Source organism: Pollicipes pollicipes, unplaced genomic scaffold (genome assembly GCF_011947565.3).
Source record: "Pollicipes pollicipes isolate AB1234 unplaced genomic scaffold, Ppol_2.1 Scaffold_5724;HRSCAF=6776_pilon_pilon_pilon, whole genome shotgun sequence".
Classification (NCBI taxonomy): Eukaryota; Metazoa; Arthropoda; class Thecostraca; order Pollicipedomorpha; family Pollicipedidae; genus Pollicipes; species Pollicipes pollicipes.
In genome coordinates this window covers 20,098,287-20,115,470 of record NW_023596746.1, presented here as the reverse complement: position 1 = coordinate 20,115,470, position 17,184 = coordinate 20,098,287, and the positions used below count along the sequence as shown (strand labels likewise).

General features: G+C 55.8%; 1 protein-coding gene across 1 annotated transcript in view; it reads right to left on the bottom strand.

Annotated features, from left to right (window-relative positions):
* Positions 1-4,966: 4,966 nt before the first annotated feature.
* Positions 4,967-17,184, bottom strand: part of LOC119102784 (frizzled-9) — a 13,319-nt gene continuing 1,101 nt past the window's right edge. Inside the window, exons 2-4 of the mRNA XM_037226239.1 lie at positions 6,453-6,851; positions 5,365-6,392; positions 4,967-5,249 (exon numbers count right to left, since the gene is read on the bottom strand). Coding sequence (XP_037082134.1) covers positions 4,967-5,249; positions 5,365-6,392; positions 6,453-6,851 — 1,710 coding nt within the window. The remainder of the gene's footprint in view (positions 5,250-5,364; positions 6,393-6,452; positions 6,852-17,184) is intronic.

Below are 17,184 nucleotides of genomic sequence, written 5' to 3'. Positions count from 1 at the left end.
CCCTCTATCAGCATTCCAAAATCACTTGCACAAGTTGTATCAGTCTAAGGATCTCATTTATAGCTAAGTTCGGGCAGGACAGGTGGTAAAATAAGTTTTGAGGATGTGTGCGGGACCTGAGGTAGACCGGTCTTGATGGCCCTTGTTGCTCTTTGTTCGCAATATGCATTTACGTCTTTATGAGACATTTCGGGTTAGCTGTGTTTCGGGCAGCCGATACCTTTGTGCCAGGCGTATGGTGTTGGAATGCGTGGGCATGAAGTGATTATTTTTCTCATTGTTTTACTGGCAGAGACCAGAAAGATTTGAAGCCCTTTCCGTTTCTCATCCGTCTTAAGGTTCATCTCAGTTTTATTTTAGCTTTGTTCACTTGCAGCGGGAAGCACTGTTGGGAACTTCGAGCATTGCCATCACATGTTCACAATATTTCCTCTCTTTTTTGTTTTAACCAGCATCTTCTCGTGCATTGCAGGTCGTTTATTTTCAGCACACGAACTCCGAATATGGTACTCCAGGCAGCCTGGCACTATTGTGGCTAACATGCTCCGGGGCCATCATGACTCCTGGAGGCTTAGAGGCGCCTTCTCCTGGGGATCCCCTCGGACTAATTGGGCATTTGGGACCCATGGATCTCTAGGGAGGATGGTTATCCCTAATGCCCCCCCCCCCCCCCACGGCTACAGTGGCTACTGACACTGCTCCTGTATAGCATACTTGTTTGAATCAATCGTCTGCCCCGATAGCAACGCGTGGTCATGGACCCGCAGAGTTTGACTGCCCCCTCCCCCCCCCCCCCCCCGCTGGTCATCGACATTTCAGGGCAAGGTCTTCTCAGGGTTTCGCTGAGCCGCGCCGCCAACTCTGCTCACCAGTCTGCGTGCAGCGCAGCCAAGGTTTTATCAAACGCCTGGCTTACAACCGCCAATCGCAAGCCCAGCTCATCAGAACGGACGTTTCCGACGCGTTGTTCGCAAACGTGTGTTTCATGGGCGCACATCATCCCAGCCGGTGTCCCATGTCCGCACGTCTTCCTGACCCGCCGCCCGGCCGTCGGTCTCGGCGCAGCTGGTGCGGCCGGCCGTCGGTCTCGGCGCAGCTGGTGCGGCCGCCCGTGCGCTGAGCGTCGCTGCTCCGACGCGACGGCTCGCTCCCCTCCGCCGATGAGCGGACGGGACGCCGCGACGACGGCGCGCCGCTCGCGACGGCCCCGTCCTATTTTTAAATACGCCCAGCTGCACCCACTCCGGGTAAGCGCGGGGAGCCGCTTTGATGTCGTAAAATCGCGGTTTAATGCGATCTTGGCGATTACTTGCGGACCGGTCGGGGCGGCTGCCTGTGCACGAGTGATAGGATCGCGCCAGTCCGCCAGGTCGCTCCGCATTTAGGAAACGCTCTCTTAGGTCACGCGAGCGTGGCTCAGGCTGCAGTCTTTTGATCCGCACTGATCAAAGAAGGTCAATTTGCTTTGATGCCATAAGCTGTTTATCGAGCGGCCGCCATCCGTCTTACCAGTGCTGTTCGTCGCCGGATCACCTGCATAACTGTGGAGCAGTCTGGCGATGTGGCTGATGAGCAGTCTGGCGGCGGGGCTGATGAGTGGTCTGGCGGTGTGACTGATGAGTGGTCTGGCGGTGTGGGCGATGACAGGTCCGGTGATGTGGCTCATGAGCAGTCTGGCGGTGTGTGTGATGAGCAGTCTGGCGACTCGGTTCATGAGTGGTCTGGCGGTGTGACTGATGAGCAGTCTAGTGGTGTGGCTCATGAGTGGTCTGGCGGTGTGGGTAATGAGCAGTCTGGTGGTGTGACTGATGAGCAGTCTGGTGATGTGGCTCATGAGTGGCCTGGCGGTGTGACTGATGAGCAGTCTGGCGGTGTGGCTCATGAGTGGTCTGGCGGTGTGGTTGATGAGTAGTCTGGCGGTGTGGCTCATGAGTGGTCTGGCGGTGTGACTGATGAGCATTCTGGCGGTGTGGCTCATGGGTGGTCTGGCGGTGTGGGTGATGAGCAGTCTGGTGGTGTGACTGATGAGCAGTCTGGCGGTGTGGCTTATGAGTGGTCTGGCGGTGTGACTGATGAGCATTCTGGTGATGTGGCTCATGAGCAGTCTGGCGGTGTGGGTGATGAGCATTCTGGTGATGTGGCTCATGAGCAGTCTGGCGGTGTGGGTGATGATCAGTCTGGCGCTGTGGCTTATGAGTGGCCTGGCGGTGTGGGTGATAAAACTTGGCATTTGCCTACACCCTCTGATTAACATTTTTGATGCGTGTCTACTGTACGAAATCTTCTTCTGAACATTAGTGCTGAGCTCTGTGCTGGCCGGCATAGAGCACGCATTGGCACCTGTGTCAACCTTTCAATCCAAAGCCAATTCATCTAGCCGCATTGCGTCATTGCCGATAACAGTTCTTGATGGTTGTGTGCTAATATTTGCGAGCACTATTGGACGAAAAGCTATTTCATCCCCACAGCAGGGGTTTTTCCAACAACTGGATGTGCTCTAGCCTCCACAAAAAGCAGGCAAAGCTCCAGCGCTGACCAGCGCTCCGTTGAGGGCGCGCGGACGCCCGCCAGCGCCGGTCAAGTGCCACTCGGCCGAGATATATCCGCCTATCTGGTAATTGCACCGCTATCTTATCGACCCTCGTATAATTTATTGCTCAGCCAACAGTCGCGGCAAGCGGGCGGCGTCGGCACGCCTTGTACTGCGGCTATCGCGGCTTGGCGGGGCCGTCCGGCCCGCGCCGCCCGGCCGGATTCGGTCAGCACCATTCAAGACTCGGCCAACGCTAACTAGGGCTCGGCCAGCGACAACGAGGGCTCAGCCAGCGCCAGCGAGAGCTCGGCCAGCGCCAACCAGGGCTCGGCCAGCGACGAGGGCTCGGCCAGCGACAACGAGGGCTCGGCCAGCGACAACGAGGGCTCGGCCAGCGACAACGAGGGCTCGGCCAGCGACAACGAGGGCTCGGCCGGCGTTACGGAACGTCGGCCAGCACTTCTCAGTGCGGTCGACGGGACCGAGGTTTCGTCCAGCGCCACCCGCCCGAGCAAGCGCCAGCGCGCCTGGGGCCAGCGCCACCCAGCCGGGCAGCGCCGCGGCTGTGCCGGCGGGCGTGGCCGCTTTAGATCTGGGCGGCCGATGGTGTGGCTTAGAGATTGGCCGCGCGCCTTTTGTGTAAACGCGCCGGCGGCGGCGGCCGCCCCGGCTGGCATACCGGACCTGCAGCCGTCGGTCGCGGATTAGTCGATCCGCCGGCTGCTTACGCCCGAGACGGCGGGTCGCTGGCGGCACTGTAGACACGCCTCCGGTCTGATTAGATGACGAGGCAATAATGGCACCGTGCTAACGTTCACCAGCCCACATAGATTATCCGGACTGACTGTTTACACAAGAGCGGTCGTGCTGCCCGTTCTCGCTGAGGCTCAGCAGCGATCTCGTGATAAAGCGACGTGCTGCTCTCCCGAAGCATACCGCGCAGGTGGCTGTCCAAACGTGGCTAACCGCACCCGCGACGCTCAGGTGGCCAAATCGTGCTGCCGCTACTGCAGCCAACCCCAGCCGGTGTGGTGTTGGCCCACGGTGCGCTGAGCTGCGCGCTCCACTCAGCGGAACGGCTAGTCAAATACGAAACAGCGGCGATCTGTTAACGGCTGTGTTTGAAGTGGTGTCACCCGGCGGACGGCAGCGCGGCCCGTGACGCTCCCGGCACCGGATGAACGGCCGGGGGTTGAGCTGCAGAGGCCGCGGATCGCCCGGTCTGTCACGACATCAGCAGTGACTTAATGCGTACCGTGCGGCGATGATAGGCAGCCGGCGGTTAGGCCATGGCAGTAGCCGTTGCCAAAATGACTTCTCCGCCCCGCCAATCGCGGGAAACGATCGCCATGCCCTGGTGTGGTTCTAAATTATGGCAAGAATTTTCGACTTTTTAAGGAGAGTTTCCTCTGAGCTGATTTCCAACTGACAGCGGGATTGACAGCATTTCACCGCCGTCACGTGATCTACAGCGCCGCGCTTCGATGGTGTCCAGTACCTCGAAAAGGAAATGTACCTCATGCCCCGTGCTAGGGTGTCCGTGACACGGGGCTTCTACGGGTCCCGCAGCACATGCTGCCGCATGCAAGTATGCATGAAGTGTGGCGTGACTACTTTAGATCAGAACACGACTTAACACTGCTTTAACGCGAAAAACTCCGAGCTTGTGGCGAACAGCGGGAACTTTGTGGGCGGTGCCGCGCGCTCGCAGCGGCCGTCGATTTCGATCACGTGGTCGGCGCGTCACCGCCACCTGGGAGGGCAGACGGACCAACAACGTCCCGGTCAAGAGACGCCGCGGTAAACACACCAGCTGAGATGAATGGCCGCCGTTCGGCCGACGCTGATCCGCCGCAGGTGTGCTGCATACTTGGTAGCGCCATCTCGGCGGCAGTCGGAGCGTGCGGAGCGTCCGCTTCGCAGGAGCGGCGCGGAACAGACCAAGACCGACGTGTTTACCGGGCGCGGCGGAATGTCGAAGGCTCAACAGGATCAGTTTTCGCCGCACGTCTCTGATGTCGGAACAGACCACAGCCACCGTTTGAACTCGTGTTGCAACATCTGAAGTGAATCATCATAACGCATCCAACATGTAACACCAACGATAAGGTCAGAAGAAACAAACAATGGCAGCGCAACTGGACAGAATAAATAAGATGCCTTCCAGCACAAACGTACAAACATCAAACGACGGCCGCCTCTGGTCGACTTCCGGACTAGTCAGCATGGAGAGCACTGCCAAGCGGCACCCCCTCCCCCTGGCAGGTCATCAAGCATGGGCCCCACGGGCAAACGCGCGCCCAACCCTCCAAGTGTGGTCGCACCAACACAACACGGACGTACTCATCACCACCGGGCTTGACCGAACACACAAAGGGCAACACAGCGCTCCGGTCCTCACTCCATCTCGGCTCGCTTCACGCCAACAGTCGTTCACCAGCGACGGCAGGACGTCAGGGTCACCTCGCTCGCGTGCAGCCCCGGGTCCGGAGCGTGACTGTTCTGTCCTGCGCTCTCGGCAGATCTCCAGACCGGCTCTGGAGACGGCACGCCGCAGTCCAGCCGCTGATCGCGGCGCAAGTGGCCGCAGCGCGCATTCTCGCGCACGGCATACGTGTCGCGCGCGCTGGGTCCGCCGCGCGGCCCACGGCTCGAGTCCTCGCCGAATCCTCCCGGCTCGTAAGCGGTCCCGTTTCCGTCCTCAGACGCGCGACACCTGTCCCAGGGTGCGGCCGCGGCGCGCCGGCACGGCCGCCGACGGTGGTGGCGGCGGCGGCGGCTCGACGGGGCGCGCGCTCGCCAGCGGCAGCGCCTGCGGCGCCGGCGCGTACGCGCCGCCCTTGGCGCCGTGGCGGCGGCGGCCGCAGCACAGCTCGCCGCAAAACCGATGCCAGCTGTTGGCCGTCTTCGCCGTCCAGATCCACACGCCGCTCACGACGCCCACGACCAGCGACATGAAAAGCTTCAGCATGAACACGGAGATGGGCGGGATGCTGGCCTGAAGCGGACAGGTGCCACCAGCGACGCACTGGCTCGCCTCGTGCAGCGCCCGCGCCCGCCACGTGTCCCAGTGCACGTACTCGTACAGGTAGCAGGCGACCACGCAGGTGGCGGGCGCCATGTACAGCAGGCCGTACACGCCGATACGCACCATCAGCGTCTCCAGCTTGTGCGTGTTGGTACCGTGAAGGCGCATGCGGCGCCGGATGTTGACGAGCGCGGCGTAGCCGAGCGTCAGGAAGAGCGCGCCGGTGAGCAGAAGCAGCGCCAGCGGCGCCACCACCAGCGTCAGGAGCGGCAGCTGCCGGCTCGACACGTAGCAGAGGCCAGTCAGCTCGTCGCCCGAGATGGTCTGAGCCGTGATAATGACGAGCGTGAGCACGGCCGGCACGCCCCAGGCTACGGCGTGTAGGTGCGTGGCGTAGTGCTGGATAGCCTCCGAGCTCCACTTCCGGCCGGCGCTCAGGAACCAGGTGAAGGTGAGCGCTACCCACCACAGATTCGACGCCAGGCCGAAGTAGTAGAGCAGGAGGAAGGTGACAATGCAGCCGGCACCGTCCAGGCTCTCGTCGATCAAGTAGCGCTCCCCCTCCGAGGTGACGTCACAGATCACGTGGTCCGTGCCGAGGAACATGCGCAGCAGGTAGCCGAGCGAGTAGATGTTGTAGCACATGCTGATGAACACGATCGGCCGCTCCGGGTACTTGAAGCGCGTCGTATCGATCCAGAAAGTCAGCACCGTGAAGAGCGTGGAGAGGAAGCAGAGCGTCGCCAACACCGTCATCCACAGCTCGGTCAACTGCCGGTCGGCGGTGGTGAAGAGCACCTCGGCTCCGCAGGCCGGCCGGCAGTCGTGCGGCGCCGGCAGGCGCACGTAGCGCGCCGGGCAGCTCGCCGCCGGCGGCGTCGGCGTCGGCGGTAGGGCCGGCCAGCCGGGCGGCGGCGCGGCACGACCACCCGGTAGCAGACCATCCCAGTCCCGGCGTGGGTACTTAGCCATCAGGTAGGGCGCGTCGAGCTGGGGCACGCGCCCGCTCGGCGGCCGTCGCGCTGGCTCGCCGTCTCTCGGGTACGACATGCACAAGTCGTCGCTCGCCTTCTCGCGCGGCAGCTGTGAGCAGTTGAGCACCTGCGGCCACGGCATCTTCACGGACTGCAGCAGCGGCAGGCATTTGTCCTTGACCTCGAAGCAAAGCGACTGGCAGCTGGGGATGGGCGCGTCCACCTTTTCCGAGCAGAGCGGTACGAAGAGCGAGCAGAGGAAGAAGCGCAGCCGGCTGCTGCAGTCGGACTCGATCAGCGGCGTGAAGTGACGCAGCTGCGAACAGAGATAGGCGGTTGTCAGCCGGCCGTATCGTGCAACCCTGGCAGGAGCCCCCACGTCCAAGTGCAGGGCAGCACGCACGCAGTAGCCACCCCCATTCACATCTCTCCCGCGTCAGGTCATCAGCAGCTGGCACGACGCCAGGTCACGGTTTACCCGCGGCGGCGTGCCGGGGACGGGGAGGGGAGGGGGAGGACGTCAAAACAGGTCCGCTGGCGCTGGGCCGGCCGCGGCCACCGCCTGATCTGCCTCACGAAAACCGGGCCAGATAGCGTCGGCCGCCGAAACCCGACCAACACGGCTCGAGCACTCTAACCCGCCACGCGGAATAATTCGGCCCGGCACTACCACACGTTCGCAGCAGGCAAGCGTGCACGAGCAGTGAACTGTGCACGGCGCGTTTGCTCAGCTGCGCGACGCGGCGCAGCGCGGGCTGGGGCGCGAGCCGACTAGCTGGTATTCAGCATGGCTGAGGTTGTGGTGCGCCACGTGACTTGCAGGAACGCAGGATGCGTAGGTCAGGCGGAGGGCAGCCGGCCGGTAGCCAACATGGCGGCACGGCGTCCCCGTCGCCAGAGGGATCTGCGGGGCGGGGGGTTCGGTCTTCGGAACCCGCACTGAGTACAGTTCCGAAAAATAGCGAACGGCTCAGCCGACCACACCATTACACACCTGTGCGGCTCAGTCGACCACACCATTACACACTTGTATAGCCCGTCGACCACACCATTATACACCTGGATGCTCGCAACTGATGAGGAAACTTGCCTGTCCAGTTGAGGTCATGTCTTGTAATTGCACGGAAATATGAATATCCCTTCCATATTCTGTAAGTGGTCTGATGCAAAATGTCCAATTAACATGGAAGTCGATGTTTCGCAGGAAGCTTAATGTTCACCATCACTAACCTAAACCAAGGCAGCGTGCGCACGGAGCTGAACCATAAAAGTTTCGGGCGAGGCAAGCCTTATTTACTGTGATAAGCTTATTTGTGACGGGATTCAACATTTAATGAATTTCATTTTTCGTTCTCGAAAAGCTTTGAATAAAATATATTACATGCATATATGAATATAAATAGCTACATACACACCACACACACACACACACACACGACACAGCACGCACGCACGCACGCACGCACGCACGCACCACGCGCGCACGCACACACAACCCACACACACACACACAGCCGCAAGCACACACGCACGCACACACGCACGCACACACGCAACACCACACACACACACACACACACACTCACCCAACTCACCACACATATAATATATATATATATATATTATAGATATGATATATATCAGATATATATATATACAATTATATCTATATATATACTATATATATATCATAGTAATATATATATAGATAGATATATATATATATATATATATATATATATGTGTGTGTGTTTTATCTTGATCATCATCCATTCGATTTACCCGGCGCGTTGCTGCAGCACTTCATGCCCACTCTGCCTAATGATGACAGCGGAAATGCAGCTACAATGCGTTTTATGGAGCAATGAACCCGTACGACACTGGACGCTTCAATTTTAATGGTCATGCTCTGGGATCGGTTACGCATTTGAAGCAAAACCGTAACAGCGGTAACACATGACTTCCTTCCTTCTTCAGATGTGGAGAAATGAGAGCCATAACCAAGGTGGAAAGCATTCATGACATTTACCTTTAGTTAATTCAGGACCCGCAATCGGCGGCACTCTTTTCGCGATAGGTTTTTACTTTTTTAAATTGGAAAGCTTTTCGGAGCTTGCTATAAGAAAGGCTTTCGGCTCAGCAATTTTTCGGCACCCAGAGTTTAAAATGGCTGCCGACTTAACGGCCTACAGCACAAGAGAAGGTACCGGTTGAACGACGTTATAGTGTTAATAACTGCTTTTGATGATTATAAATAAATAATCCAGTAAGCGGCACTCAATATTTCGAGCTGTGCTCATGTCGTCTGCTGATAGCTAATCTTATGACTTAGAAGTATTTCGGAAAATCCAATGTCAAAAGGATTAGACATACTAAAAAGGCACTGGGGCAACCGAAAAAAGTTCCATATTTCTGGTGCCCTGGAAAGGACGGAAAAATGTGTTTCCAAAAATCGGTTTTTCAATTTCAAAAATCGGTTTTTTTTCATCGTTAACACGTGATATGCTAGTACATTTGAGCTCTATCTTCGGCCACTACAACATTATTGGTCAAGTGTTGCCACCACAAACGCAAGCCAAGCCATCTTTGACTCCATAGGGTGCGAGTTACGGCCAAAACCTTCCGATCTTACTCTGTAGGGAGAAAACCCCGGGCAAGACACAAACATCCTGAGAACCAAAGATACAAACATCCTGAGAACCACACTACGTCGCCACCTTCAACATGTTTGACTCACAAACGGCTCTAAGATACGCATTATCTTTTTGTCACTCAAAACCCAGTTTCCCACTGGCAGCGTTGCCTCCATACATCTAATACATTCCTGTTCCCTGGTTTTCTCCTCACGCTGTAGTCATTGTGCAATTTGTTTGCATTGAGAAGGGCCCTATGGCAGTTCGGCACGCAGTAGCGGTGCTTCAATTGGGACAGTGCACTCGTTTATAGTTTCGGCCTGAGATGGAGCGACAGAGTGGCCGATATTGCAATTTCTGAGGGCTTAATAGCAGTAAAGGCTACCTTTTGAATGAAATGCTGTTTATTCTAAGAACGCCGACGTTACAACACGTTTGAGGTGGATCCTATCTCTCCACACCAATTGCATGAAAACACGGTGCCACATGCTTTTTGCGCGTCAAGCCCAACAGACGGGCTCGCATGTTAATCCATTTTTAGACAGTCAGCTGGCAACACCCCCTCCCCCTCCACACTTGCTCCCTATACAGATCACTGCCGACCCCTTTTAATTTAACCTTTTTCTATACTGATTTCTTCCAAAATTGTAATTTTCCGTAAAAATAACTGTTTTCTCTCCACGCGGTTCGACATGTTGCTTATTGGGCGCTGCTGATTTGAAATCATATTTTTGTCTTAAGTTGTCTTCAAGGAACATGAAACATACCTACGATGACATTCAGCGCACCACTCGAAAGGTCACGTGGGTTGCATCAAGAGAGAACTTGTTTTTGAACACGTGCAAATGGGCTGCTCACGAGAGACAAAAGGGAATGCATGGAGTAAACCCAACTTCCTACAGCTTACGATTTATTTGTCCTTTCAGCATGATACATGGGCACCATACACACACCCAGATATAGCAAGATCAAACTTTTACGAGCCTTGTACAGCTTTTAGTCGGTCTCCATTCCCCGAAAACCTGAGCCTCCGCGGTCGCATGGTAACTATCCACTCATCTGATGTCAGATCAGATCGGACCAGACAGCACCCGCTGGACGGCCGGCCACGCGCCCCGCTCGTACCGGCCTGGCGAGCGTGCCGCCTCCGGCGGCGTCCCGGCTGCGGATGGCGGTCACCGCGGGCGGACGCCGCCACCGAGACGCCGGGCGGGGCGGGGTGGGGTGCGGTGGGGCGACGGGCCGGCCGCCAGCCAGCGGGTCGGCTAAACCAGTCAAACATGTCGAACACGGCAATAACAAAGCGGGGACCTGTGTAATACCTGCTAATGGTAGATCCTGGGCCGATAGACGACAGCAAAGCGTTCGGGGCAGCCAAATCGTAAAAAGGGCCCGGCGACCGGCTGGCCAGCGGCTTCTGCGCGGAACACGGGGCTCGTGCCGTCCCACGTCCTGTGCGGGACACAGACCTCAAGCCGTCCCACGTCCTGTGCTGAACACAGATCTCGTGCCCTCCCACGTCCTGTGCGGAAAAGCGACCTCGTGCCGTCCCACGTCCTGTGCGTAACACAGGCCCCTCTGGCCGACCCACGGGTATTTGCGGAACACCTGCGTCGCGGTCAGTCCACGGCCGGTGCAGAGCCCACGCTTCGTGGCCGCCCACGTGGGCCCGTGCGGAGCAAAGACTGCCTCTCGGCGGCCCCACAACACAGTCTGGGCGGTCGGCGCCAAGCAACCAAACATATAACGGACAACGTGCTGACAACCCGTGGCCGCCGACCGAACCGACTTATCTGAAGCCGAATTCTCGGGGATGAATGTTAACAACGTAAATAAGGAGTGACGGTTCCCAGTCAGCTCCGTTCGCGACGGGCGTGTACTGTGCGGAACAGAAACCAGAAATACCGCCTACTAAACAAGGCGGGCGACCGGTGACCGCTGAGCGCACGACACCGGGCTTCCAGTAGCTCGACAGCCGATGACGCGGCGCCCTGGCCAGCGCATTGTCTCGGCCGGCCGGCCGCCGGGGCATCAGTCACTGTCCAGGCCGCTCCGGCCGCCGCGATCAGCCGCGGCGCAAAAAACGGCCGCGCCGCGACCGGCCCCGACCGGCGGCCCGGCCGCGGCCCGTCGTAAATCAGCCGCGGACGATGGCCGAACGACAGGCGGCCGCTTACCGGCCGAGCCACGGGTCACCCCGCTCACCGGCCGCACTAGGTGCCACCCCGCTCACCAGCAATATGCTAGGCTCCCCCGCCCCGGCACGACGGGCCACCGACAGCATGGTGGGCCACCCCGACAGCCGGTGCGCGACGGGCCATCCCGCTTAGCCCGCCGTAAAACAGGGCGGCCGCTTTCCGGCCGTATGAAGGGCCGCCCGCTCAACGACCGCTTTCCGGCCCACGCCCGTCGCCGGATATGCGACAGCCGCATCCACCAAATCGCTGGTCTCCGATCCGGCGCCTACTTGATAGGCCATGGGTAACCCAGACCTTGACCCCAGGGAATAATACGAACTGCAGTACAGACATCCCGTCAATACGGCGGCGGCCTGAGTTACATTCTAACGGGTTCAGTCAGGCCAAGGTAAACTGCGCCACGCTGAAAGACAATATTTGTTGCATGCAGGTGCTCAAACACACGAACCAGGCATTGTTTCCACTGCGATGTGAAACATATGACGGTTCAAACAGCATTGCAGGGTACTGGGATGATGGTTTAACTGACTGGTATCAAATAAAAGAATGATTACACCCCATGCCCATAGTTCACTGCATTGGCGTTACCGCCGCAATTTTGCCCGCCACGTTGCTAATACGAAGCAGTACGTTTGAAGGTGAAGTCCACCAGCTGGAGAACCGGGATGGAAGGCGTAATGTGATAGGGTAAAGGACAAGATAGACGCTAATTTTATCCAACATTTCAGCCGCCACAACGGTCATTTTCAAAAGGCTTACGCCGTCACCGATGAAAGCGACCTGGTCTTTAAAGGGAGTATTCCATTTTTGAATGGGACTTTGAACTGAAAAAGTCATCTTGAAAATTGTTCGGTGCAGTTCACAGGCCTGCCCTTCTTAAGACCTTAACCGCTCCAGCTCCTGAGCAACATCCCCGCGAATATGTAGATTATTCCGTGCGGACCATTTCAAGGCCACCCATGCATCCATGATTCCATGAGCATCCATGAGCAAACGTGGGTGGTTTTGAACTGAAAAGCCGTCTTGAAAATCATTCAGGATGGCTTTTGCAGTGCACTTTGCAGTCTACCGGACCGCGCCAGACCGAGCAGCTTGATTCGGCTGCTCGGTGTCGTCATCGACCCCATTCTGTCCTGCAAATCAGCCACATCAGTCAGTCGCAGTCGCTCATCAGTCAAGCGGTCAGGAAATGCATTACACTTCTGATATCTCTCTTTCGCCTGCGGCATCGTTTCACTCAGGACATATCAAAATTTCTGATCCAAACCCACTTATCCCCTCGCATTCTGTGTCGTCTTTGGGTATACAGAGGCGCCGTCAAATATCAACAGCCTCCAGAAGGTTATAAATTTTGCCGCCAGGGAAGTGACACGGTCGCTGCGTCGGGACAGGATTGGTCCAGCACTCCAGGCTCTGGGATGCGACGGAATAGAGCCGTCAACCACGGTGCGCGACGTTACCAAGGTTTCAAGCTGCCTGAAGGGCCACCTGCAATGAGCAGCATGTTTACCGCCAGTTCCCCAGTATCCCACCACGCCACTCGCTCCACCGGAGTAGGGCGCCTGGAGCTGCCAAGATACCGGCTGGTGTGCTCGCTAAGGCTTTCGATACCCAACGGCGCCCTTATGTAATGGGCTACCGGTCGGTATAACTGAGCGCCGCTTACTGTCCGCAGTCTCAGCGTGCCATGAGGACCGTGGGCAGCTGAGCGGAGATTGGACATGTGGTGATCTCGTGGCTGGTGCACATTCGTACTCGAATGCCATTCGTATCTCGGTTTGGTATTCAACTGCATAGGCATCCCGCGATTAGCTTTTCTTTCTTGTTTTGACATGTACTGGATGCAAATCCGGAAAAGCTATTTGACGGAGGAATTTTAGATTAAATGCATGCATATACACAAATACAGGCGGCTTCCAACCCACCAGCCGATGCTGTGAGGCGGCGGGCGGACGCTGGGCGGATTACGGGGTTCAGAGTTACTAGAACAACGAAAACACGCATCGAAAGCTGGACCATGAAACCACTGAGCTGAAGCTGTGGCTGCACTACCGCGCTGTGCGCCTTACTTGAGGACAGGGTTTGACTCCCCAGACGGTGCCTTTTCCTTCATGTCATATTGCTGTGGAGCTGGTCAAGATTGCCTGATACATATAAGCGACTGAGCATATGCGACGGAACATTAGTAATCCTACATTAGGGGCCAAAATAAGTTATGATCAGTTCTCTGGGCCTTTCCTGATTACTGAGAAGCCTCCTAACCACGCTACTTGTGATGAAAAATGATAAGTAAAGAATCGTGACAGGTGCAAAATAAAGAATCATATAATAAGATGCTTCCTGAGCACGTTACTTCAGGATAAATAGAAACGGCACTGGGGCATAACTTTCAAGTTTTTCGGGCGCGCCGACCGCGACGGTCAGAGCGCGACTTTCCAGATGCAAGCTTTCCTGACGCATGCAGGTGATTCATGAGAATAACAGAAACTCCCAATCATCTTTGCGTGACACTAGTGCAGATAGTCACGAGGGCCGCGACAGGACCCGCCCATTTCCCAGAATGTTCTCGAGAGCAGGATGTTGCAGATTCCTCTGGCAGCTGCCCGGTAATGGGACCGTTCTTGGAACGTGCCGGACTGCACCGCAGGGAGGCGCGCGTCCGACAGGCGCATCACTGGCCGCTCGTTCGACCGGACGAGGGAGGGCGCCTTGTACTGCGGGAGACTGCACGGCCGTCTGCATGAAAGCGAGGCATAACAGATATCCACCCTGGATGAAATATGCAACTGTAATTGTCCATGCATATCCATCGTGAGACGACATGTGCCATGCAAGTCATGAACGTATAGTGAAATCCATACACTAAGCCCAAAAGATCAACATGTGGTGACAGACATGTTACATGTGTCATAAAACCACGTATCCCACAACTTTGTCCTCCAACTCCATAACCAACGAGAACTAAGTGCAGCTCTGGCCTTGTACAACGGCTATGAACTATAGAAGGCAAAAGTTTTTCTCCAAAACGGTGGTCATTATGCGGCACCGCCTAAATTCATTTATGCCAAGCTCGTGCACTGTGGTGAATAAGGCGGGTACCGCATGCAAACGCACTCCAATTTTGGGCACCATGATGTGGAACCAAATAACAATATCTTACGCTTTCTGGTTTTTAGGATGGTTACCACAAATGTTTCCACAAAATCTGTAAACATATGGTGCTTTGGCAAAAACCAACATCTCGGCATGCCCTCCGCAATGCCATAAAACTTAAGGGAACTTAAATGTACACTTGTCATTCCTAAACTGTGTAATTTAAAGGGAGCAGATCATTCGAATACTGTCAAAAAGTAGCACGTCTGTATCTTTAAATTTGGTAACCACAACCTTATTGTCACTGAAGTAGCATTGAGGTAGTTAAAAGGGCGTGGTAGGCACTCTTGGCCTTAACTCAGTTAAACAGCGGGCCCAGCAAAAGATCTGACCCAGCATTTTAATCTGTCAGAATTTCTAGACACAACAGAGGACGTAAGAGGACACTAGTGCTTACCAGTGCCATTCATTGGCCAAGGAACCGTCTTGATCAAGGCAGGAAGAAGGTAAGCACAATTCGTCAAGACTTCTACTGCCCGCACAACATATGAGATACCTGACCAATCCACATATACTTCAACAAAATGTTTGAGTGTCGACCTATTTTTATTGCCTGGTCTGCACGAAATGATTCCGAGCAGCACAGGTAGTACATACTGGTATTTCTCTGTCGAGATTGCAAAGCCGCCTCCCCTCATTCCACGGCATGGTGTGGGTTGTCCTGATATGGCCTTCCTTGATCTAAACAGACAATGCTGACATCTTTTTGCTGCCTAAATGCCTTATATTTTAGTGATAAATCAAATCCGAGCTGTCAAATTATGTTTCACATGTCCATGCAATGTGTGTGCCCATCTTCCATCATGTCCATCTTCCAGAGCAAGTTCTTTGGGCCCAAAACTGTCAACTTAGTCAACTTATTGATCAGCTACAAGCCCATCAAAACGTGCGTGTCTACGTCACCAGCATCTGCCGGTACATGCCTCTGTCAGCGACACGCCTCTCCATGCGATCAATGCTTGCGTCAGACACAAACCGGTCTCATAATGTCCTGGCATGTGGCGCTTGCCTGCTATCCTGAGCCTTCTTTGGTCCCCGGCGTCTCTGCTGTGGTCAGGTGACCCAGTGCACCGAGCACCGAGCGTAACGTGACGTCACGACCGTCGCCTGGTTTGTCTCGCCCGGCCACCGCCAGAACACGAAAACAAGGCGCCCGCATTGGCCCACGTCATACGGAGCTGACGCACGAGCGATGCACTCAGAGGGGGCCGAAGACTGGTATATGTGGATCTATTACACCGGCCCTCTATACCATAGCAAAATACCCCCAACGAGCAGAACTCTTTTTGAACAACACTGAGACCAGCCTGGCCTATGCGAAAACTTCGGTATTGGGTAAGACTGTACGAGCTGCGAGGGCCTGCAGAAGAGGCCACAGCCTGTTGCGAAGAGACTGGTAACTACAGCACGGTTCTTCGATCTTAAAAATTGCTCCCGAAGTGTCTAGTGCTCAGACTGCCATAGCGTCGTAAACTGAGGTTCTGACAAAATAGAAATTATCGGAGCAAAAGTGCCCAGAGGCTATCGCACTCTTGTTGTGAACAGGGCTGAGAACAAGCGGCTGAGAGGCCAAAAAAGTGATGTATACGGACGTGGTAATTGACAACACTAGTCCAATCACAGAATTGAGCTTCGATGTCCAACTCGCGACTGAACTCCGCGTCCGTGGGAGCACGACTCATTTTTTGGCTACAACAGCGGATAAGCTGGGCTACATGCGCGTGGTGCATGGCAGTGAGTGTGCCAACATGACCTTCCAATTCGTGCCCACCTCTCGGCACTGACCAGGTGGTTTCTTTCTTGACAGACTTGACATCACGATCTCACCCACCACGCGATCGCTCGTCCCACGAGTGACGGTTACGTGCAGTCTCCTACGGCGTGACCATGCGGGGCCCTGAGATGTTCCCACTTTGGGTCGTTTTGGCCGGGGTTTTGGTTTGGGGAAGGTTGGACACATGACCGTTGACTACCCGTCCGTACATGGGCCCTGAGAGGGCAAAACATGCTCACAAGCACAGGCCGCGTGTCGGTCACATCCAACGGAGAATGGCCTTCAAAGCGACTGTACAGGTGGCCGGTGAAGCATTGAGTGGAAGGCAGTGAGCTGTTGGTGAGCCAGACGACCGGACGTCGGTGCTCGCGACGACTCGCATTCAGACAGGGGTATTTCGTCATGTTCAAGCTTAAGGGATTCTCGTCTCCCCTCTCCCAACCCCTCCAGCTTTGCTGTAAGCCTGCCAACCTCCAGCTTCGAAACGTAAGTGGGTCATATCTGAGAAGAATCCAGCTGTGTGAGCCATGCCATGCTCATGCTCAGGCCATTCTCAGTCATGTGGTTTGCCCGCAAGAAGGGGCGTGGCGCGGTAAAAGCATACCATTATGCGGACTACGGGACATGCCGAGACCGTTTTCCTGAGCTTACGTACTATGAAGATTCTTGTTAGGTATCTTGCCGCCATGGGACCAGTAGACGTAATCGAGAGCGCTGAACTGACTGGGGTCATCTCGTTGAATGCTTACTCCCGCCCAGCCTCAGATATGCCGTGAGAGCCTCCAAAGATATTGTGAAGGCTCTCCCACACTAGCGACAACTCACCCAACAGACTCAAAGAGACCACACTCGCGGCCTTTTCCGTCGTAAAAAGCGTTTTCAGTTAGCTAC